Genomic DNA, 19,727 nt, shown 5'->3' on the forward strand with positions numbered 1-19,727 from the left:
ATCCATGCTGACTTCTACAAGAATCAGAGCAGATTTTGGCTTTTCATCTCATATCTGTGCCATGAGCACTTCAATTAAATCTAATAGACAGGGATAAAACACTTGCAACCTTCAGTCATAAGCTTCATAGGTTGTCCTTAGGAACACAACAAGTTTAAATTATTCCAACATACTTCTGCAGAGTGAGGCTCAGGTTGTGGCTGGCTGATTTGATCTTGTTCTGGGCCTCCAGGTGGGTCATGCTGTCAGTGTTGACTCCATCAATGGCCACGACAAGGTCCCCTGGGTTCATCTGTGACTGTGCTGCCTTGCTGCCAGGGGTGATCTGCGTGGAAAAAGACAAAAGTCTTAGTCTGACAAGTCATTCTGTATACAGAACAGTTGAAGAACTTGCCCAGAATTATAGTACAGAATAGATACAGCAAAAAATACACTAATAGATACAACAATATTTGTATCCATTATTGTATGGGTGAAAAATCAAAACTTATGGGAATTAAACAAATCAAAGTTAACTCACACTTCTGCAAAGGTCCAGGAGACCATCTACTTGTTGAGAGGTTAAGTCCAACGTAGTGGTTCCCTTACCACCTATTATCACTATCTCAAGGGGATAATTATCTCCATACAGCAGCAGTATATAGAAACATTACTCAGAAGCAGAAAATGTATGAACTACTATCCACTGCATGATTTTATTGTATTTTTCCTCCTAAAAGCCATTTTCCCCAAATTAATTTATTTTATTGAGGAGATGGAAAATGAATGCGTGTGAGCGGCCTTGGGCACACTTTGTTTCTTTAATAGCAGGCTTTAGAGGAAATTATTCTACTTAACCTTACCCATATACAACTGCAGCTCCATTACCAACACAAATTGCTACGTGCCTGTCTCACCAACCTGTTGGACCTGACACTCGAAAGACCAGCGTTCTCAGAAATAAGAAAACACAGTGCTGCAACCACAAACCTAACAACTGACACAACAGTCCAGAAGTTCTGTTTGTTCACTGTGGCAACACATTTTGTTGGCTCCACTCAGCTTGTGAACTGCACCTTCTCTGAATGGACAGCATCCTGACGTCAATTTTACACAGCCCTCTCAGCTTCTTTATGGATAACACCAGTACAGCACTAAACCAGGAAAGCCTTCACATACCTTCAGCCAGACAAATTTTAATGAACACACCAGAGGTGTCCTCTGCTTTCAGCATCCAGTACAGAAAGAGCATGGATATAAGCTATAGGTCTTTTTCCTTAGAAACTCACTTCCTTACATTCCTCACTAAAAATCACAAGGATAACCTAAAGTACTACAACAAAGGCTGCATTCAAAAATTCTGTTCCTTCAGTACAGCGAACATAAAATAAAGATGTGTTTGATTATGAGCCAAAAGTCCCCTGTGAATTCTGCAAGTCTGAAACCATAAAGTCAAATTCCTCGTCACTTAAAAATATATACATAGCAAAAAAAAAACCCTCCTTCCGAAACAATTCCCCAGACTGTTAGCTCATGTGCTTTACTGGCAAAGATGAATAAGCAAAAAAAGGAAAAAGCCCTTTCTTAACACGCTGTTAAAGGTGCTATTGAGGCCAGAAGTCCAACTGACAGTGTAGTCTGACAATGAGAGGTGTCAGTTTACCAGAACACTGGTTCTACTGTCAGAGTGCTCAAGCACACAGCACCCTGCATACTCAGACTATGCAAAAGTAAAGATTACTTTGGAATTAGGCACTCTAAGTAATTCCCAGAAATTATTTGACTGAAAGAGACAAGTTTTAATACCTTTTCATTTGAGATAGAAGCAAAGAGTTCTGTGTTTTCTGAGGGAAGGAAACAGATAAAATGCTCTTATGCAAGTAGAGTTGACTGATAATAGCAGTATTATTTCCCAAAGTATTTTCCTGGTGTTAAGGAATCGAGGGATGGGGAAAACATTTTGTGGTAGTTTCAAAGATAGAGCTCTATTCTGCAGTCTAATGCACCCTCACAAGAAAAAACAAAACAAAGCAAAACAAAACAACAAAAAAACCCAATACAACAAACCAAAACCAAAAGATTTGTGTTACAAGCATAGCTTTTCTAACCTGTTATACAAACATTAGTTTCTATGCATTTTATTGACTTGCATTGTGCCAAGTACACAGAATCCAGAAGCCCATAAAGAATATGGATTATTTGTACACCCACATGTACTTGTGCAGTTACTCAAAGATTCTTCCCTGCTCAGTCCCACAAATATGTTGAGAAACAGACTCTGCAATAGAATAAAAGGTAAAGAAAGGGCAGAAAGCAAACTAAAGCCGAACACAGACAAATGAGTCAGTAAGAGTTGAATTCACCAAGCAGGACACTTCTGCCTTTTTCAAATTATCCTTTTTAAAATAAATAATCTTCACACATTGCTTTTCTAAGACATTACTTTTAACCTCCTCATGAAACATACAAGTTCTTGCCACAGAATATTAACTGTGTGATGCTGGTTCCAAATCCTGGGACACACTCCCCCCCACATGTTTTTCTTGTTAACAACAAAGACTGTTTTTTTAATATCACCCCAGTTCCTGAAAGTCAAAGGTCTGCCCTAACTTGGGTATTCTTACTCAACACATCTACCTCTCCTTCCACTCCTCAGTGATGCCTCAAACAAAATAAACCCAGGGAAGCACACCTTCCAGAGGCAGGATAACACTCTACATCTGGGGCTAGTTTAAACACAGCTCTAACACAGTAGTTTCCCTCTCACTTGCTTTGACTTTTGCTTTTAGTAGCCTCACAGGTAAATGTTATACCTTGAAATAATGACACAGAAACTACAACCCTCCTAGAATTCGAGTCAATTCAGAGGGAGGTGATGGTTGTAATGAAAGACCGAATTTCACTTCTTCTAATGGGATATTTTCTCACTAATATTTTAGAAAATACACCCTAAATGAAAAAACATTCATCACAAGACTATTTCAAACATAAAAGTCCTCAGTAACTCTGAATTTGTGATTTACATGACTTGCTAACTTAGCAACACTTGTTTCTGAGGCAAGGAGCTCCAGGAGCACCATACTGTGAAAGAGAAGGAAAGTCTCAATCACAGCTCCATCAGTTGCTACTTAAAAAGGAAATTACAGGGTTTCAACTTCTTCAACTAAGTATAAGGGTAGCAAATTCTGTGTGGAATTCTTTCATACAATTCTATTTTTTTCAATTCCCATTTCAGGAGACAGCACTCTATTGATGTCACTTTACCTCTAAAAATCAGCTTATCCTTCCTTCACAGACAGCAAGAATCAAAAATTAGATCTAATTTATTGTATCTGCAATTCACACAAGAAGTAGGTATCAGGAAAGAATTACTTCTTCTCATGGTCTTCCCACCCGTTAAAAGCACACTAGATTCTTTGGTGCTGTAAACTTTTATATAGAAGGCATTATTAAAGACTGGATGCATAGTCTGAATGAAACATGAAAACCAAAGTACAAAATGACATGTATTTTAGTTAGAACCTGAGAGACATCTCTGTGAGTGCTCCAAGTGAAGGCACAGCATGCATTTCCAGCAGACATGAAGAGCAGCCAGTAATTGTTGTGAACAAAATACCAGTGTGCAGATGGAGATACAGGGCACACAGATCTGAAGTGTCAAGGCACATTCAAGACTATCTTGTTCCCATTTCTAAAGATCCAGCTGATAGGAATGGAATGCAAAGAGTTTATCTTTTATCTGTTGGTATTTTCCTTTGAAAACCCATCTCTGATCTGCTAAAACATTTACTACCATAAATCACAAACAGAGAAGAGGTCACTGTGTGAGCTTTCTAAAATCTTCAGCAAATATTTTCTATTTAAAAATATTTTTGAAAATATTTTTGAAGGACTAATGCTAATTAAACCTTAGAATTAGACTAGAAACCCAGATCTGTCTCCATAGCAAATTTTACTTTGCTCTTATCTCAGCCTCTCTTCTATTAACAGAAGTAACAAATTTAGAGAAATATACTACTGTCAAGGACAAATATGCATTTTCCAACTTGACTACCAATCTTTTTTTCCTAAAACAAATCTCTGGGCAAGTTCTAGACAGAATGATTTCAGAAAACCTTTGTAATAGTCTTAACTCACTTGCTCAGGATTACAATATAGCTCTCAGTTGCTGGGTGCTGCAAATGCTTTTATTTAATGCTACAGCAAAACATTCATCAGAGTTTCAGGGTACAGCTATTTCTGTCAATTGATTTACAAAATCCAATCCAGGGTAACACCAACAGATCAAATGTTAATAGTAGTTCTTTAGTGCCTCAAGCCCAAGCACAGATTTTATCTTGAAAAACCAAACATCTCATTGCTCTGGAAAAGCAGAGGAGTATGTGCTGCTTCAGAGACGTGAATTTTCAGCCCTCACAAGTTTCCTACAAGACAGACATCTGACTTCCAACATCCCCAGCTTAAAGCAAGTTGGCAGGCTGGAAGTATCACATGTTCCTTCCAGCACACGAGAGAGAATTCTTACTACGCTGTGTTGTGAGGGGATGGGTACACTGGGTGAATATATAGCACCACAGTGACAGCTGTGCCCTAAAAAACCCGTCTGCACTGGGCTCACAGTAAATACTGCTTAGCAGGAGCTCTGGGGGGCAGCCTACAAAGAGCAGCTGCTGCACCACCTTGAGAACTGCACATGCTGCCAGCCAAGCCCCCTCAACTCCACTCCAACGGGGAGAGATAGGGATCAGGCAGCATTTCAGTGGATGAGTGTTCAAATACTAATGAGAGTGCTTGTACAAACAGATGGACGGACACAGTTTTCCTACCCCCAAGGAACTCCTAATTTACAAGGCAGACAAAAATACATTGGAAGGCCTACACAAATGAGAAACTCTTAATATAGCCTGCAGCAGTAGCCAGGGCCTCTTCTTCCAGTACTTCAGCTATGCCTGACTCCATCCTGACATCAACCCCAAAACCAACAATTTATTTTTTCTGCTTCTCATTTAAGAACAACATACAACATTTCAGATAATGAGATATTCACCAGCATTGGAAATGTGCAAAAGCACAGAGAAAGAATATGCTCTCCTCTGAAATAGAAGAAATAATTAAAAGAAAATGTTCTGTTCCATAATCAGAAAATCAGAGACTACAATGTCTCAAGAAAATCTCAAAAAAAGGAAAAAAAGGATTGGCCAGAGACTAAGGAACAACATGTTTCCTCTATAGAGAAAAGAGCATTTAAATCTCTCACCATTACATTTATGCAAGCATTTTTTTGCACAGAAGATTCCAACAAACTCTCAGAGTCATTCTAAGTTCTGAGGCTCTAAGTGCCTGCAAAACTTCCTCTCTTTATACAGAGGAGCATAACCTGGTGAAAGGAGAGACATGCTTTGAGACCCCACTGCAGAACAGGTGCTGAATGCCCACACTGAATCCAGGTAGTTAAGAAGACATCTCTTCCTCACCCACCCAGTAAGAAAGTTAATTGAGGAAATTAATTTTATTCTTTCCTAAATGAGTCATTTGCCATCCCTCTCCCCGTAATAAAAGTGTAAGAGCAACAACGGGAAAATAGTGTTTTTCTTAGAAAACAGAAGGCAATTTTGGACAAGAAAAAATGCAAAGAAAATTAGTTAGACCCACTGGGATAAGTCATGAGGCAGGCAGAAATTCACCATTTCATTTGACATGTTGCCAGAAGGCACAAAACATAAACAAGGAAAGAAACTGCCTAGATAACCTTTACCATAGTGCAAGCTTCCTACAGCTTTTACACCTTTCTGTGCCAGATAGAAAAGCTGAGAAAGACCAATTAAATGTAAAGAAAGGACTTGAGAAACCTGAAACTAACTACCCTTGCACATATCACTAACCAAACCTAAGGAAAACTTTCATTTTGCAGCTACCATTTGCCTGAATGATATGCCTCATTGTTTTCAATTCACTATTGGGCTTTAATGGCTTTTTTTTGTTGTTGTTGTTGCTCTGCTTTCTGTGGAATTTCTTCTATTGCTTTGGTTTGGCTTTTTATTTTCGTTTTCCATAAGACAAGAAGAACTGCCTTAAATGAACACTCATAGCATGAGCAAAATATGCCACTGATACCCTGAAGAGATTCCATTTACACTAAACAGAGCTGCACTGGCAAGCTGCAAAGACATTCTGAAGTGGCCTCTCAGGCTCTGCTTCATCTGTAGCTAGGAAGAGAGATTACAATACATGTGAGAACACCCAAAATAGCTCTAATCTACCTCTCTCTGGTACCAGGAATCACAGCAGCACAGAGATTTTGTGGGATGAACAGTAAAGCACTTCCAACTCAGGACACCCTGTGCTGAAATGCGTACTCCCACAGCAGAAGGGCTGGGGGCACTCCAAGCAGCCAGCTTACCGCATTCTCAGGAGTGCCAAGCCAGGATGGACCAATGCCACCTTGAATAACACCAAAAACTTCCCTTACCCATAACATCACTCACAAGCCTGCTTTCCATGCACAATATATAATCTCTTCAAGGAAGAAGACAGACAGATGATAGCCCTTCCTGCCAAGCTAACTAGACTCAGGTGATGAAAATAAGCCAAATGTAAAAGACTTTCAGCTGTGAAATGAAAGGAAGCATATAAGCATGCTTAGGGAATTGCCCTAGGCAAGGCTTTGGGGGATGTTTTGAGAGGCAGTGTGAATACACCTGTTCCTATTTGCAAGATCATTTCATTCCCTGCCCCACCTCCACATTGTCTGATGGAAAAATTTCAAATCCTTTGTAAAACATAAAGAAAAAAAATTCCAGTATTGTGGACTTTGGAGATTAGCTTGTTAGAAGCATGACTGCTCTGTTACACCAACTATACAGATGACAGTAAAAGAGTGGATGTGGCTTTTTAATAGGATGTGTTGGTGTAACTAGAAGGTTACACAGCTCTTCATATCATGGGAAGTCATATGACTAACAATGATATCTCTTCTCCCAATCTTTATCCAAATGTATCTGTTGGGTGTATTCAGCCTGTTCTCAGCTAGCATCACACACTGTGCCAAGGTAGTGAGTGCTGTGTATCTCACAGGAATTACATGGAAGCAAAGAGGTGAGTCATATAATGACAAATGTTGATTGTTTTGTTACAACAGCTTTTGAGAACCAAGTGACTGAGTTCTTATTTGGTATCAAGGAGTTCAATAACCTGAATGCAAATCAAAACCAGGAATAAAGCTGAGGTACTGATTCTTAGTATTCTGGCAGCCCCCATGTGTGAGCTGATCTGTCAGCTTCCACAGGAGACGCCCTGCAGCAAATATACACACAGCTTCCAAGTGCCTGCAGGATCAGAAAAAGCCAAGTTTCTTTAAAGGTTCCCCATCCTCTTCCCTTATTCTCCTTTTCAAATTTGAATTCATTTTAAGGCAGTTGTATAAGGTGGGATGTTTTTCTGTGTTTCAAGCAGACAGATATCAGTCTTCAATATTGCCTGCTTCATTTCCAGCTTCTTGAATTCTACATTCTGTGCAGCTTTTTAACAAACTGAGGGATTTATGTCTTGCTATTGGCCACTATGGTAAGATCTTCTTTTTTCCAAGTTCATTCTGCTTAATGTATCTCATTGTATGTAACTAAGATCATGATGCTTTATAACTTTGAAGGGCTTTTGATTGGTTCTGCAACAATAAGGCCTGACTAAAAGGGCATTTGAGACAATACTGAGAGGCTTAGTTTGGCAGTTAGTGCCTTCAGCCACTTCTGATATTAAGCAACTTACAATAGCTTTGAGCAAGTCCTGAGGTTCTGGCACAGATATGACTGATGTATGTGTGGGTCTTCTGCTCCTGCATGCTTGTAAATTAGAGTACTTATTAAATAGATACAAGCTTACATTTAATTGTTCTTTGAATGCATTTCTTTGAGTTCTCTTTGTTTCTGGCCACCAGATTACCAGGGGAGTTCTTCTTCCCCTGCTCACTAAAATGCAAGCTGCCAGTTTGACACAGCAAACAGCAGTCCTGTCTCTAGCCCAGAAGTGTTTAGTACTGAGCTCTGTGCTTCACCTACAGAGGGTAGACCAGCATAGCACACACCAGCTGGCAGCTGTATGAAGGAAAATGAGATGTAACACATGTCCACAGTGACAGAGGTGCTGAGGCAGAACTAAATTTGCAGGAACCTCACTTGGTATCCTGCCCTTACTTTTGCATCTAAGGCTTTAGGAGGCCACAGTGCCCAACGTGAATCTGTTCCAAGTGGAGGGCCCAGCATTAAGCTGCCAGCATACAGCATCAATGCCTCCCTAAACACCTCCTTTATTCACAGGAATAACTGTTTTGTACCTGGAGCAGTCATCCAAGCTCTGTGAGAGAATAAACAAAAGCACAGGCTTCAAACTTCAGAGAATGAGGAATTCTTTTTAAGATCAAAGTGAATAAAACAGAGTAGAAGCAAAGTTCCCCTGAGAAAGTACAATGCCAATTTCTTCTGTAATAGGCTGTTTCACATTTAGTGCATAACATGACATCCCACCAGGCATCCCAGCAGGATCCCTGGAAATTTAAAGATGTAGCAAGTAAAACAAAATTTTAACACATTTAACAGGTACATAAACTTTTGGATGTTTCAGGAAGCTAGGAAATTGTAGAGATTGAAGATGTTTGTTGTACCTGTTAAAATGTAATTACTTAAACTGTTTTCCTAGTAGTGTTCAGTTGAACACAGAGAGGCCACTTCCCTTGGTAAGCCACAGGAACCATGTTTGTTTAAGAGGAAATAATCTGAACATATCGATATAATCTCAAATCTAAAAGGGAAATCATTTTATGTTGAAGATTGTTATGTTAAAGTAACATAACCTGAACACTTAAAAAGGAAGGATTTTGATTTTCCTTATTTTCGAAAATGAAAGCATCCCTGAGGAGGAATGTGGTTATTGCTGAGGACAAGGATTGAACTTCATTGATAGTATGATGATGTCAATGCTGGTTTTGAGCATTTTAACCTATTGAAGTATTGGGTACAGCAATTTACAAAGATTTCCCACTGAGAGCTTGCCTAGTATAAGAACACATATATCCACATGCTTTTATTTGATAAAGAACAAACCAGTGACATGGATGGTTCTGGAAAGTAAAAGCATCTCTCTAGGTGAATTTTACATCTATTAGTTTTAGAATCCTGTCTTCCATAAGTGCAGTATCTTCCTACACATTTTTCAGTGCCTTCAGAACACACAGCAGTATTATGTTGACAAGTTTTCAAAAAGAGATTTTCTGCGGGTTTTTTGCAAGTAGTATTTTTCATAATGCTTCAATAAAAAAATTTATGTCACTTTAGAAAGCCTTCCTGTTTACAGACAAAATAAAATAATAGAAATGAATTGTCGTAACATACTGTCTGCACTGTCTGTAGTTAAAGGTTATTTAAGGATGCAAAATATTAAAAAAAAAGTCAAATTACTAAGATGGAAGAAGTATCATTTGCTGCAAAAGACACACTAGTTTTTGGTTCAACTAATAATGTTTGTTTAATTTCTGGTCAAAAAGAAGTCAGATCAGTTGGCTGTGCTGTACACAAAAGCAACCTCAGCTGAGAGTCTTCTTTCTCCATAGAGTACTGCTTCATCAGCTCCCCTTCCCAGCCTGCACCATCTTCTAGGGAGAATTGGGAGTAAATATCTTTTACAAAACATTACACACACACAAAAAGACATTATGTTATGAAAACTTACCAAAAGTCTTCATTAAACACAATTACTGTTTATGAGCCAAATGTTTATGTACTAAAATATGGTTTAACAGCAATGTCCAATAAAGTTCAGAAGCCATAAGCAGTTTTAGAAGAAAGTCATTAAAGACATTAAAGACTTCAGCTGGTAAATATTTGCCTGTGGTGAATGGCTCTTCATTTAAAGTGATCTTGAATTGGAAGATCCAAACAATGCCATTCACCTCTATTGCACCATGTCTTCTATGTTTATGCCCAAGTTTCAGACTGAAACTTGATTCAAAAATTCCCAACTAGAAGAAGAGCTGTTCTTGGGGACATTTCATTCTAGAGAAGGGCAGGAGTCTCATCTCACAATTCTTAATTCAGCAGAATGCATGGAGCCTCAATTATCTTCGGATAAGGTACTGGCTTTGTATTTGTATTTTCTGCAGCCTTGTTTGTGCTGACCTGTTTTGAATTCCTCGTGGAGTTACCCAGCACAGGTGTGTGTGGAAGGGGATTCCAGCTAGCAAAGCCTATGACCATAAGTGGCACTTGAAAGAAGGTATTAAGGCAGGAAGAGAAGCCTGATCAGAGTTTCCTCTCCAGCTGGCATCCTGTTGTGGACAGCCCTTGCCCTTCTGTGCTGCTCACCCTCCTGATAGACAAGTGAGGCTTAGAAAGCTTTCAGTCTCATTGGGAATGCTAAGACATATCCCATCTTAAAACATTCTTCAACTTGATTTTGTGCTACATTCCAGAGACTCAATTGAAAACATCCATCATTTCAATTACAGAGAGCAAAGTGTCCACCCCATCAATTGTGAATGAGCTTTCTGCCAAACCAAAAGGCTCCTGCAAAAACCATCCTGCAGATCTGCCTGTGCTACTGATATTGCTCGTTAGTAACGCTTTCACCTGTTAACTTGGGGACCAACATTTCTGCCAATTCCTTTTTGGGTATTCTGCTTCTTTCCTGTTTTATCTCATCTAGATTTGGTGTTCATCACTTACTGGTGTAAGCAGCAACAAGACAGGGCAGTGTTTTTCTTCCAGAGCACATGTTTAAATGGAGTGTTTCAAGAAAGGCCTCGAAGATGCTGACCCCCAACTCTCACTCCTCTGTACATTCCTATTTCTTTCAGGTGACTACCTGTACTTGGAAACATCAAGTATTTCTACCAGTCTGGTAGCATGATCAATGCTTTAGGAAGTTAGTGTGAGTATTCCAAAATGGGTTAAACATTTGTATCTAATAAATCTTCTTAGGTAACAACAGTTAGGAGCATAAATTGAGTGAAAACCATCATTAGACTGCTTGGGATACTTAAGTAAGCTTCAGAGAGAAGAATATGCTTCTGATTCTTAGTTTAAGATATGCCTTCATGCTCAGTTCAGAGCATAGCTCCTTAAGGATCATTAGGCTGTGTAACTTATGCAGAAGTAACAGAATTAATCTGCAGGGTGCCTCACTTCCATTACAAAGTTGTACTTTTATCTTTCATTTCTTTAATGATAAGTGCAGACATTTTTCTCTGCAAGCAGAGGCTGTAATGAGCTCCATACCTAGTCACAATGAGTTTCTAAACTCTGCTTGTCCAAATTAGAAATTTTCCTCTCTTGTTCCAGAGTAAACATGGTAATTATGATAATCTGGTTGTGTATTTTGTTAAGGAATAAATGTTCACAGGACATCTATTTAAATCCATGGAAGGAATGCAATCAAGTTCAGAATTTGCCTTAACAGTATTTTCCTTGGCTACATTAGATACTGTCTTCTGCAATGGAGCATGTCAAAATAATTGGTTTGGAAGAGGCAGCAAGAAAGTTGTCATTTGACCAAGAAAGAATTTCAGAAGGTCTAAGGTACTATGCCTTTCTGTGTCCAGTTTGTCTTTTTCCCTTCATTTGGCACCAAACAAACTGCTGAACAATGAATTGTATAGATGAGAAAATATGACAGTTACTTTAATAGGGATTCCTGCTGCTAGTGAAACCATTATTTGCCTGATACAAATGAGGAATGAAAGGAACACAGAAAAAAATTTAACCCCTCCACTTTGATGTCAAATGAGGACTTAGTTAAACGGCAGGACAATGAGCTACATCACTGTATTTTGCCATCAAGCAAACATGTTTATGACTAAACTAAAGTGACATTTTGAACCGCATAAAGGAAAAACTTACTATAAAGCAGATTTCTGTATTCCCTAACACCAGCATGCAAATCTCAGATTCAGCCAGTACTATGACTGATGGAATTATGAAAGTTCTCTGTTCTAGGCAGTTACATTTACAGTGATATTTTTCAGAGCTGTACACCCACATGGAAACAAAGTCTGTAGGCATTTTTGAGTTTTAATATGTTGTCAGAGTTTGATCTTGGTCACCCTCTCTAGTTTCATTTTTTACCTGTTTTCTTTTTTTTTTATATTCTTCTTCCTCTTACAACATCTTGTTCAGTAACCTTGCTTAGTTTCATTAATCATGTTTGCAGAGAAAATATTTAAAAACTGTCAGTGCTGGAACTTTGATGGGATCAACATCAATGCTGTAACAACTGCAATGGCAGCAGAAAACATTTCTCCAAGTGAATATGCAGCTATTTAACAAACAGGAGGCTTTTACTTCAGACACCAGGAAGCGGAAATAAATGAAAATAAGGAATGCTTGGATGGTTATTGGACAGCTGGGAAGATTCCAGGGCAGACAAAAGTGCCAAATGGAGCCATATTAGTAATCTCTCTTTATCCTGGGATGGGTCTTCTATTTATAGAATTATAAAGCCCTTGAAGAAACTATAAGATTGCATATGTAAATGATACAGGAGCAACACATGCATTTTACATGAAACTGCCTAATAAAATCCAAAGATGCTCCCAAAATTTTAGCAGACGTGTTTTAAATAGTACCACATATTATGTCCATCTGGTTGTCTCAGCTGGTGACAGGCATTTTCTTCTGAATGGCCTTCCCCCCTGCATTTTTGTATCATTTTCAGGATTGAAAGAAATTCACCCTCTACCTTCTGCTCACACTTTTCATGTATCTCCTATATAAAATCCTCAGAAAAGACCTCCTTAATTTCAGATCATACCAGTCAATCTTCTGGGTCATATTCAGTCCAACAATTCATATGAAAGGAATTTCACACAGTTACCTCCTATTCTATGTCAAGAGAGGAAATATTTCATGTCATTATTCTTCAACAGCTATCCCAAGTAATAACTAGAAAAAGACTCATACTATTCTGTCTTGCATTAAGACTGAACTAATTTCATGAGGAATACTATGATGTTCATGCCTGAACATTCACTACTAGAAATAGCATTTTAAATGCAAAATTTTAATCAAACTGGAGAGACTCACAAGGCTGCAGAGGAAAATACAAGGCATAGACAGCAGCTGATATCAAAGCTATATGCATCAACCACTCAGGGAAAACATAAAAGCCTAGATTCACCTAGTGGTCTTTGACATGGGACACACCAGGAATTGGAGGAAATTCTCTGGTTTTAAACAGTGAGGTATCAAAGGTTCTTCCACATACTTGGAGTAACGGGGCCCAGACCTTCCCCGGCTCTGTACTTCAGGGTAATACAAGTATGGAAAATAAAGAGTCAGCATCTTTTACAGTGACAAAACAAGATGTCAAACAAGATTTTGGGCAAATGACACAGGAGACTGGTATAAACAAATCACCCAGGCATTTAAATAAGTTCCTTATAAAAATACAAACAGGAAAAGAAAAAAGAGAAGCTGAGACATAAGAGAAAGAGAAAACTTATTTTACAAGTTTCTTGCTATGTCAGAGAAGAACAAGATATTATCCACTTCAAAACATCTAAGATTATCTCATCTGCTGCTCTCTGTGAATACCACAGACAAACAGAATTGATATGAAAGCATGGATTTCAAGCTCCATGCTACTTTGCTCTGCAGTTAGGTAATACTTCTAGCATCTCTTGCAGCCTCTGTGAACAGATTTGCACTGATAGTGCAGAGGTAAAAGCTCCACAGACAATAAGGTGTTGGTCGAGTCTCTCTGAAGGCCCCTTATCCTTTTTTATCATGCATGACCCTGTAAGAATGTGCAATGCAATCATCCAGAAGGAGGAAAAGCACTAGGCTGTCAAGCTAAGCCTTTGCTGGCTGCAACTCAGATATGACACAAAGTCATGCCCATCTTATGTAAAAATTGATAAGAAGGCTGTGTGCTGTTTATGGTATATCAGTGTGTAATTAAAAAGCCTTGTGCCTATATCAGTGGGTACATTGATAATCAACTCTCAGGGGAAAAAACAAAACAAACCAAAGCAAAAAACCAGAATCGAGAACTGAAAGTGTGACTATCCATAGTGGTTAAATCCTTCTAAAGATGGAAGGACAAAGAACAGAATTACTCTAAGATTAGCAGCTTTTGAAACTGCTATATACAAGTACTTTCCCCAAGTAAGATGTGAATAAAGCTGCTGTAAAAGTTAGTGAGTCAAGGAGTCTCATGCAGGAAATTAATTCTATTGTGCACATTCTTCTTGTGACCTCAGCCTATTTGTTTTGCAGAACCAGAGAACTTTTTCTGTCCTGACACCACACTAGAAATTATACTTCAGTAGAGCAAAAATATTACGGTCCCAACTCCCCATTACTTTGCACAAATTTATTCTCTTCAGTGCAAATGCAAATATTTCAATTCCTCTGTTAATTGCTTTGCACTACAAATGCCTTCATAACTGTCAGGCAATGGTAAATCAGTGTGTTCATTTTCACCTCAGGCATGACATCAATGATTTTTTTTAAGTCACATTCAGAAAATATAACTTGAATTTACAATAACTTTTAAAAGCTCTTCTATTCCCTCTGTAGTTTTATGTTCATGTTGGTTTTATGAGTATGGAAGTAAAATTAAGACCAGCAGGCAGCCTGATGCTCCTGTCCCAAAAAGCAACCTCCCTGCTTTTCTTATCAAAGTAAGAACTTGTGAGTCCATTTCACCCTTACATCTGGGAACCCTCTCTAATGACTATGGCTAGGGCCAGAGCAAATACTTCACAAAAGAGACTCACATATAACTTGCCATTCTGCAAATCAATGTGTAACACTCCTTCCTCTTTGTATCACAGTCATCTTCTGCTCAGGTGTAGACACTCAAAGCACCTTTCACTGCTTTGCATCTTTGCAACTTTTGAATGACATATAAGCTTAAATCATAGAAATTAAAGTTTGAAGTTGCCTTTGATGGCAGAATGCAGCCAACCAGCCCATGTTAGTGGCAAAAAGTCAGAAAAATCCTCCACAGGATCAAAAGGATCTGTGTACATTTGTCTGTAGCTCAGTTAAGCATCTCTTTATAATGACAAACCTATGGAGCATAGAGATCCATCAGAAAAAAACCCAAAACAACATATAATGGATGTAGGAGAGACTGGATTTCAGAGCTGTACACTTATCTCAGTGGGAAGAAAGGATGACTACAGAATATTCTGAAGTAAACAGGAATCAATATTAAGAAATTTTTTTCCTTTCAAAACCTTTAACTCCCTTTTAGCTTTCCGTAATAAACAGAACAATCAACTGGAAAACATCATCCATGTGTAGATAGCACAGATGCTCAAATACAGTTACAATATGTTAATGTGCCAAAAACCTGATGAATCTGTATGTTTTTGCATAAGCTATAGACAAAGTATTTAGGAATGCATAGTGCATATATTTCCATAGTGGACAGTAATATTACAACACACCATTTTGCTAACCCGCCATCTAAACTCTGTTGGTGTTGATATTGGAAAAAGTTTATTTTTAATATAAATGTGTATCTTAAGCTATGATAGTATTTTGATAGATTGATGTTGCTGAAGCCTGACTTAAAAGTATATAGTACAACAGCACTTCACAATACATTGACTGTCCTAAGTATATTTTTAGAAGTGGAGTTTGCCACATAAATTGTTTTGCCTTGTTTAAAAGTAGTCCTCTAGGTGGCCTGTGCTCTTATAAACAGCCCTGTTCATGAAGGGCACTAATCCATATTATTACATGTACTAAATGCCAATTAATTCTCCCTTATGAGTTATGATAAATGATTATTTCAGGGTGGAGCTATACATTTTCCAAAGGGTCTTTATCACAGCTATGTTGACAGGACTTTAAGTATGGTGGTATGCTTAGTACTCCCCTGAAGTAGCTGAAGTATGTGCCACAGCAGGTGCCACAAGTAGAACATAGATTTGCTTTGACATTAAAACATAGGGTATAGAAAGAGTGTAGGCTTGTTTGATGGATTTATAAAAGCATATGTTGTGAATGGTTTGGAAAAGTGGAGCCTTCAGGGTACAGCATTAGAGTCAAAGCTAACTCAATTTGAAGAAATCCTGCCTTGTCATGGCAACAGTTCTCTGCACTTCATGATTGTCTGGGTATCTGTCATTAAAAAAACATTTTGCCACCTCTAAGGAAAAGCTCACTGAAATGTAACATTTTGGGGACATTAGGACCAAACTATTAAAACATGCTCTTTGAGCTTTAAGGGATACATTTCCACCAAAGAACTGTAAAAAGTATACTTGAATGTGTTTCACAAAATAGAAAACATGGTTTACATTTCTTTCCCATTTTTGACCATGCCCTCTTTGCAAAAATTTAAATCTTGAATTTTTGCACCAACTCCCAGTGTCACAGGATGTTGATAATCAAGGAAGTCCTAGCCCCTCAGGGACAACATGGCATAGAAGGTGACAGCTTTCACCAAAGGATCTCTCTGATCTATGACTTTATGTCTCCAGCCTAGAGTGACCATTTCAGTCCCACAAAGTAGGAGATGGGAAGCTCCTCCTCATTAGCCACAGCTAAACCTCTCTGCCAACACTCACTTCTTGCATCCATGAGAAGACATTTGCTCCTCTGCTTTCCACAATCAATGTGTAAGTGTCACTGTGGTTGTGACCTCGCCAATTTTTTCCCACAAAAATTTTTTCACGTTGCCTTGTACTTTTGGCCTTTGCAATGTCATTCTACAAAGACATTGATTATTCCTTTACTAATACTCCAATGATAGTATAGTAGTTAGCTTTCATTTTCTTCATCCATCTGCAAAATCAGTTTTTGCTTTCTGTACGAATTAAGGGCTCAGACAATTTGCAAAAATTAAGTAAAATATCTAACCAGTCTGCTTGATAGTCAGTTGATGGACTTGAGTGCCAAAACTGCAACTAAAATTAAAAATTTGCAAAAAATAATGGAATCATCCCAACCATAACTAGGAAAGCAGCCTAGGCAGTGCATACATTTCCTAGATTAGTCCTAAAATATTTACACAGCCATAAAACCTCATTCTCACTAGTAATTAAAAAAGCCAGAGCCAGATTCACAGATATTGAAAAAAAATTGCATTCTACAGTGGTCAGTCTCCTTAATAGAGTTATATTAGTTTATTCCAGCTAAAAAATTGCCCCTATCTTAGTGACTGTAGAATTTCTCTTACAGAGGAATTTTAACATTATGGTAAATAGTATGTTTTCCAAGTTATTTTTATACACAAATGATTGAGAATAGTGGAATTATCCTCCAACTCAGAAGGCTCTCTTGACGAACATTCCCCTGTAACTTCATAGAACCAGTGGAATTATACCAGGAATAAATCTGTTCCGGTATCTTCAGTTACTCTATTTGGAAACCAGTCATTTGCCTGACCTTCAGTGCAATGCTAAAAACAGAGTTTGTCTGTCATCAAGAGCCAGTGAGATTTCAGATAAAACAGAAGTCATGGCTCCTGCAATGAAATTCCAGGAGTGTCCATCAAAGGCTTGCCAACAATAGCATCTCACTCCATCAGGACTCTCATACTTTGATAAAACTAGGGCAGAGGGGGAAGAGGGGATTTGACATTGGGAGTTGGCCATGTCACAGCAGCTTAGGGCTCACTCTCAACTACACAAATTCAAAATAATTCTTTAATTCTAATTAATAATAATTCTATAATTATTAAAACTTTTATGAGGTGAATAGCTTAGGTTCTTTAAAGGTCCAGTAATTTCTCACTCGATTGACAATTTGCTTTTTGGGGTTTTTTAGTCAGCTGTGAGGTTTTTTTACTCCTCTGGGGGGACATTCCTTTCAGCTACCAGCACCACAATGTATTTGAAATAACATACAAAGCAACAAAAATTAATCAGTTCTGCTCTAAACATCAGAGTAAATATTGTGAGTAAGCAGTGAAGTGGAAGCAGAACTTCCTTGTTTAAATTACAGTAGATCAATCTTGTGTTCACTAGACTAAAAGGACTGTTATAGAAGGACAATTGCCAGGCAAGATTTCAAACTTCTTCCTTATGGTCCCATGCCAGTATATAGGCTTAAAGGGCTCTCTCTTCTGTCAAACTGGCACTTGTCTTGACATTACTTAACCCAAACTTAGACCTCAAAATACCATCCCAGTCCTAGAGAATATTGCCCAATGCTTTGATAGTGGGAGATGGCAATAGAAAAAATTACCAGTCATTTCCACATGCAGCTTAGCTATCCATCAGTACATACAATGCTTGCTAACCTCACTATCTTGGAATATATGCTTACATTTCTTCTATTTGCACAGTTTGTTCAGTCTTGTAGCTCCTCTGGTTTCTACTTAGAGGATATAAACAGTTATGTATATGTTGAGTCTATGGATAACAGTGGATTGGAATGAAGCCAACAAAAAGGATATCATATAACAGTCTTCTCCTCTCCCAAAATGGACAATGTATGTTTTAATCAAAAAAAAAAAAAAAAAAGTCCTGTCCTGGTCTCTCTCACTGGTCTTTGTAATGAAAATGAACCATACGAAAAACAGATCAGGGAAGCCCCAGAGGTAAAAATGGAAAGGAAAAAGAAAAAAGACTTCAAAACAATATCAAGGACCACAGAAGTGAAAGATATATTTTTAAATTAAGAGGATGTTAAAATTCATATTATCAATTTTTAAATGCAATTTATAGGCAGCTCTCCTTGAACATGAGGCCATGGCACTCTCTCTGTTACATTATCTGATTGAATTGAGCACTATCACAGTGCAACCTACTTGCACTACAAAGTGACACAAGTCACCCGAGGAAGGGAGAAAAGTGTTAAGAGGCACAACCAACCAATGGCTATTTGTCCTTGGAATGAAGCTGCACAAAAAGTAAAAAGATACCATCAAAACAGCCTGGATTTTACTTGTTCTGGTATCAAAGCAAGGTAAACTGGGCAAAAAATTAAGTAATGGTGTGACAAATGGCAGAGAAAAGATATGTATATAGATATATGTATATGTAATCAGGAATATCTGTTCATCCTGGGTGTCAAAGAAAAGCAAAAAAAGAAAAAGAGAGGGGTTTACTTAGGCCCTTAGCATCCAAAGATAAATACACAGGTTCCAGGCAGTAGACACTCAGTAGGGAAAATAGGGAGAACACCTTTTGTGTTCCAACTAAAAAAGAGCTCAAATAAAAATGAACTAAGGACATTTCAAATCACTGCCTTTTTCATCTGTTCTCAGTATTTGATATCTTTCTCCTAAAATATGCTTTTACTTGATTATTTGTTGTTGTTAACAGATAAACCTAGGAATCTGGAGATGTTAATTATTATGACTTTTCTCAATAAATAGATGAAAATATTCAAATAAATACTAAGAAACACTTAGATGTTTCAAATTCAACTCTTCAAGGAGGTCACCATCATCTCTTTTAAGGTGTTACAAGTTAGCCAGAAATAAGCTTCTCTCCCAACATACTGAGAAAATTAGTTTTTACTGAGTATCCCATTATTGTCATTGCTGCAATGGTGAGAAGGTATGAACAGCTTCAAAAGATGGCATGTACCCTTTATTAAAACAAACAAACAAACAAACAAACAAACAAAAACCCCACAAAAAACAACTTGGGCAATTTGGGGGCTTTTCTCAATAGCTCCTGATCCTTATTTTGCTATGGCAAAATTGTGTTGTCTGCAGTGGAAAAAGATAATATTTTAGAAAGTTTTTCTAAACATTTCACAGTATTAGTGTATCCAAGGGCAGTAGCACACTGG

The 19,727-nt window shown here is 38.0% G+C and overlaps 1 protein-coding gene across 1 annotated transcript in view; it reads right to left on the reverse strand.

Annotated features, from left to right (window-relative positions):
- The window catches only part of LDB3 (LIM domain binding 3), a 112,393-nt gene that overhangs the window by 74,645 nt on the left and 18,021 nt on the right, over positions 1 to 19,727 (reverse strand). Inside the window, exon 5 of the mRNA XM_054276882.1 lies at positions 174 to 325. Coding sequence (XP_054132857.1) covers positions 174 to 325 — 152 coding nt within the window. The remainder of the gene's footprint in view (positions 1 to 173; positions 326 to 19,727) is intronic.

This window comes from Melozone crissalis, unplaced genomic scaffold, assembly GCF_028551555.1.
Source record: "Melozone crissalis strain CALT ecotype California unplaced genomic scaffold, PUWL_Pcris_2 ptg000019l_1, whole genome shotgun sequence".
Lineage (NCBI taxonomy): Eukaryota > Metazoa > Chordata > Aves > Passeriformes > Passerellidae > Melozone > Melozone crissalis.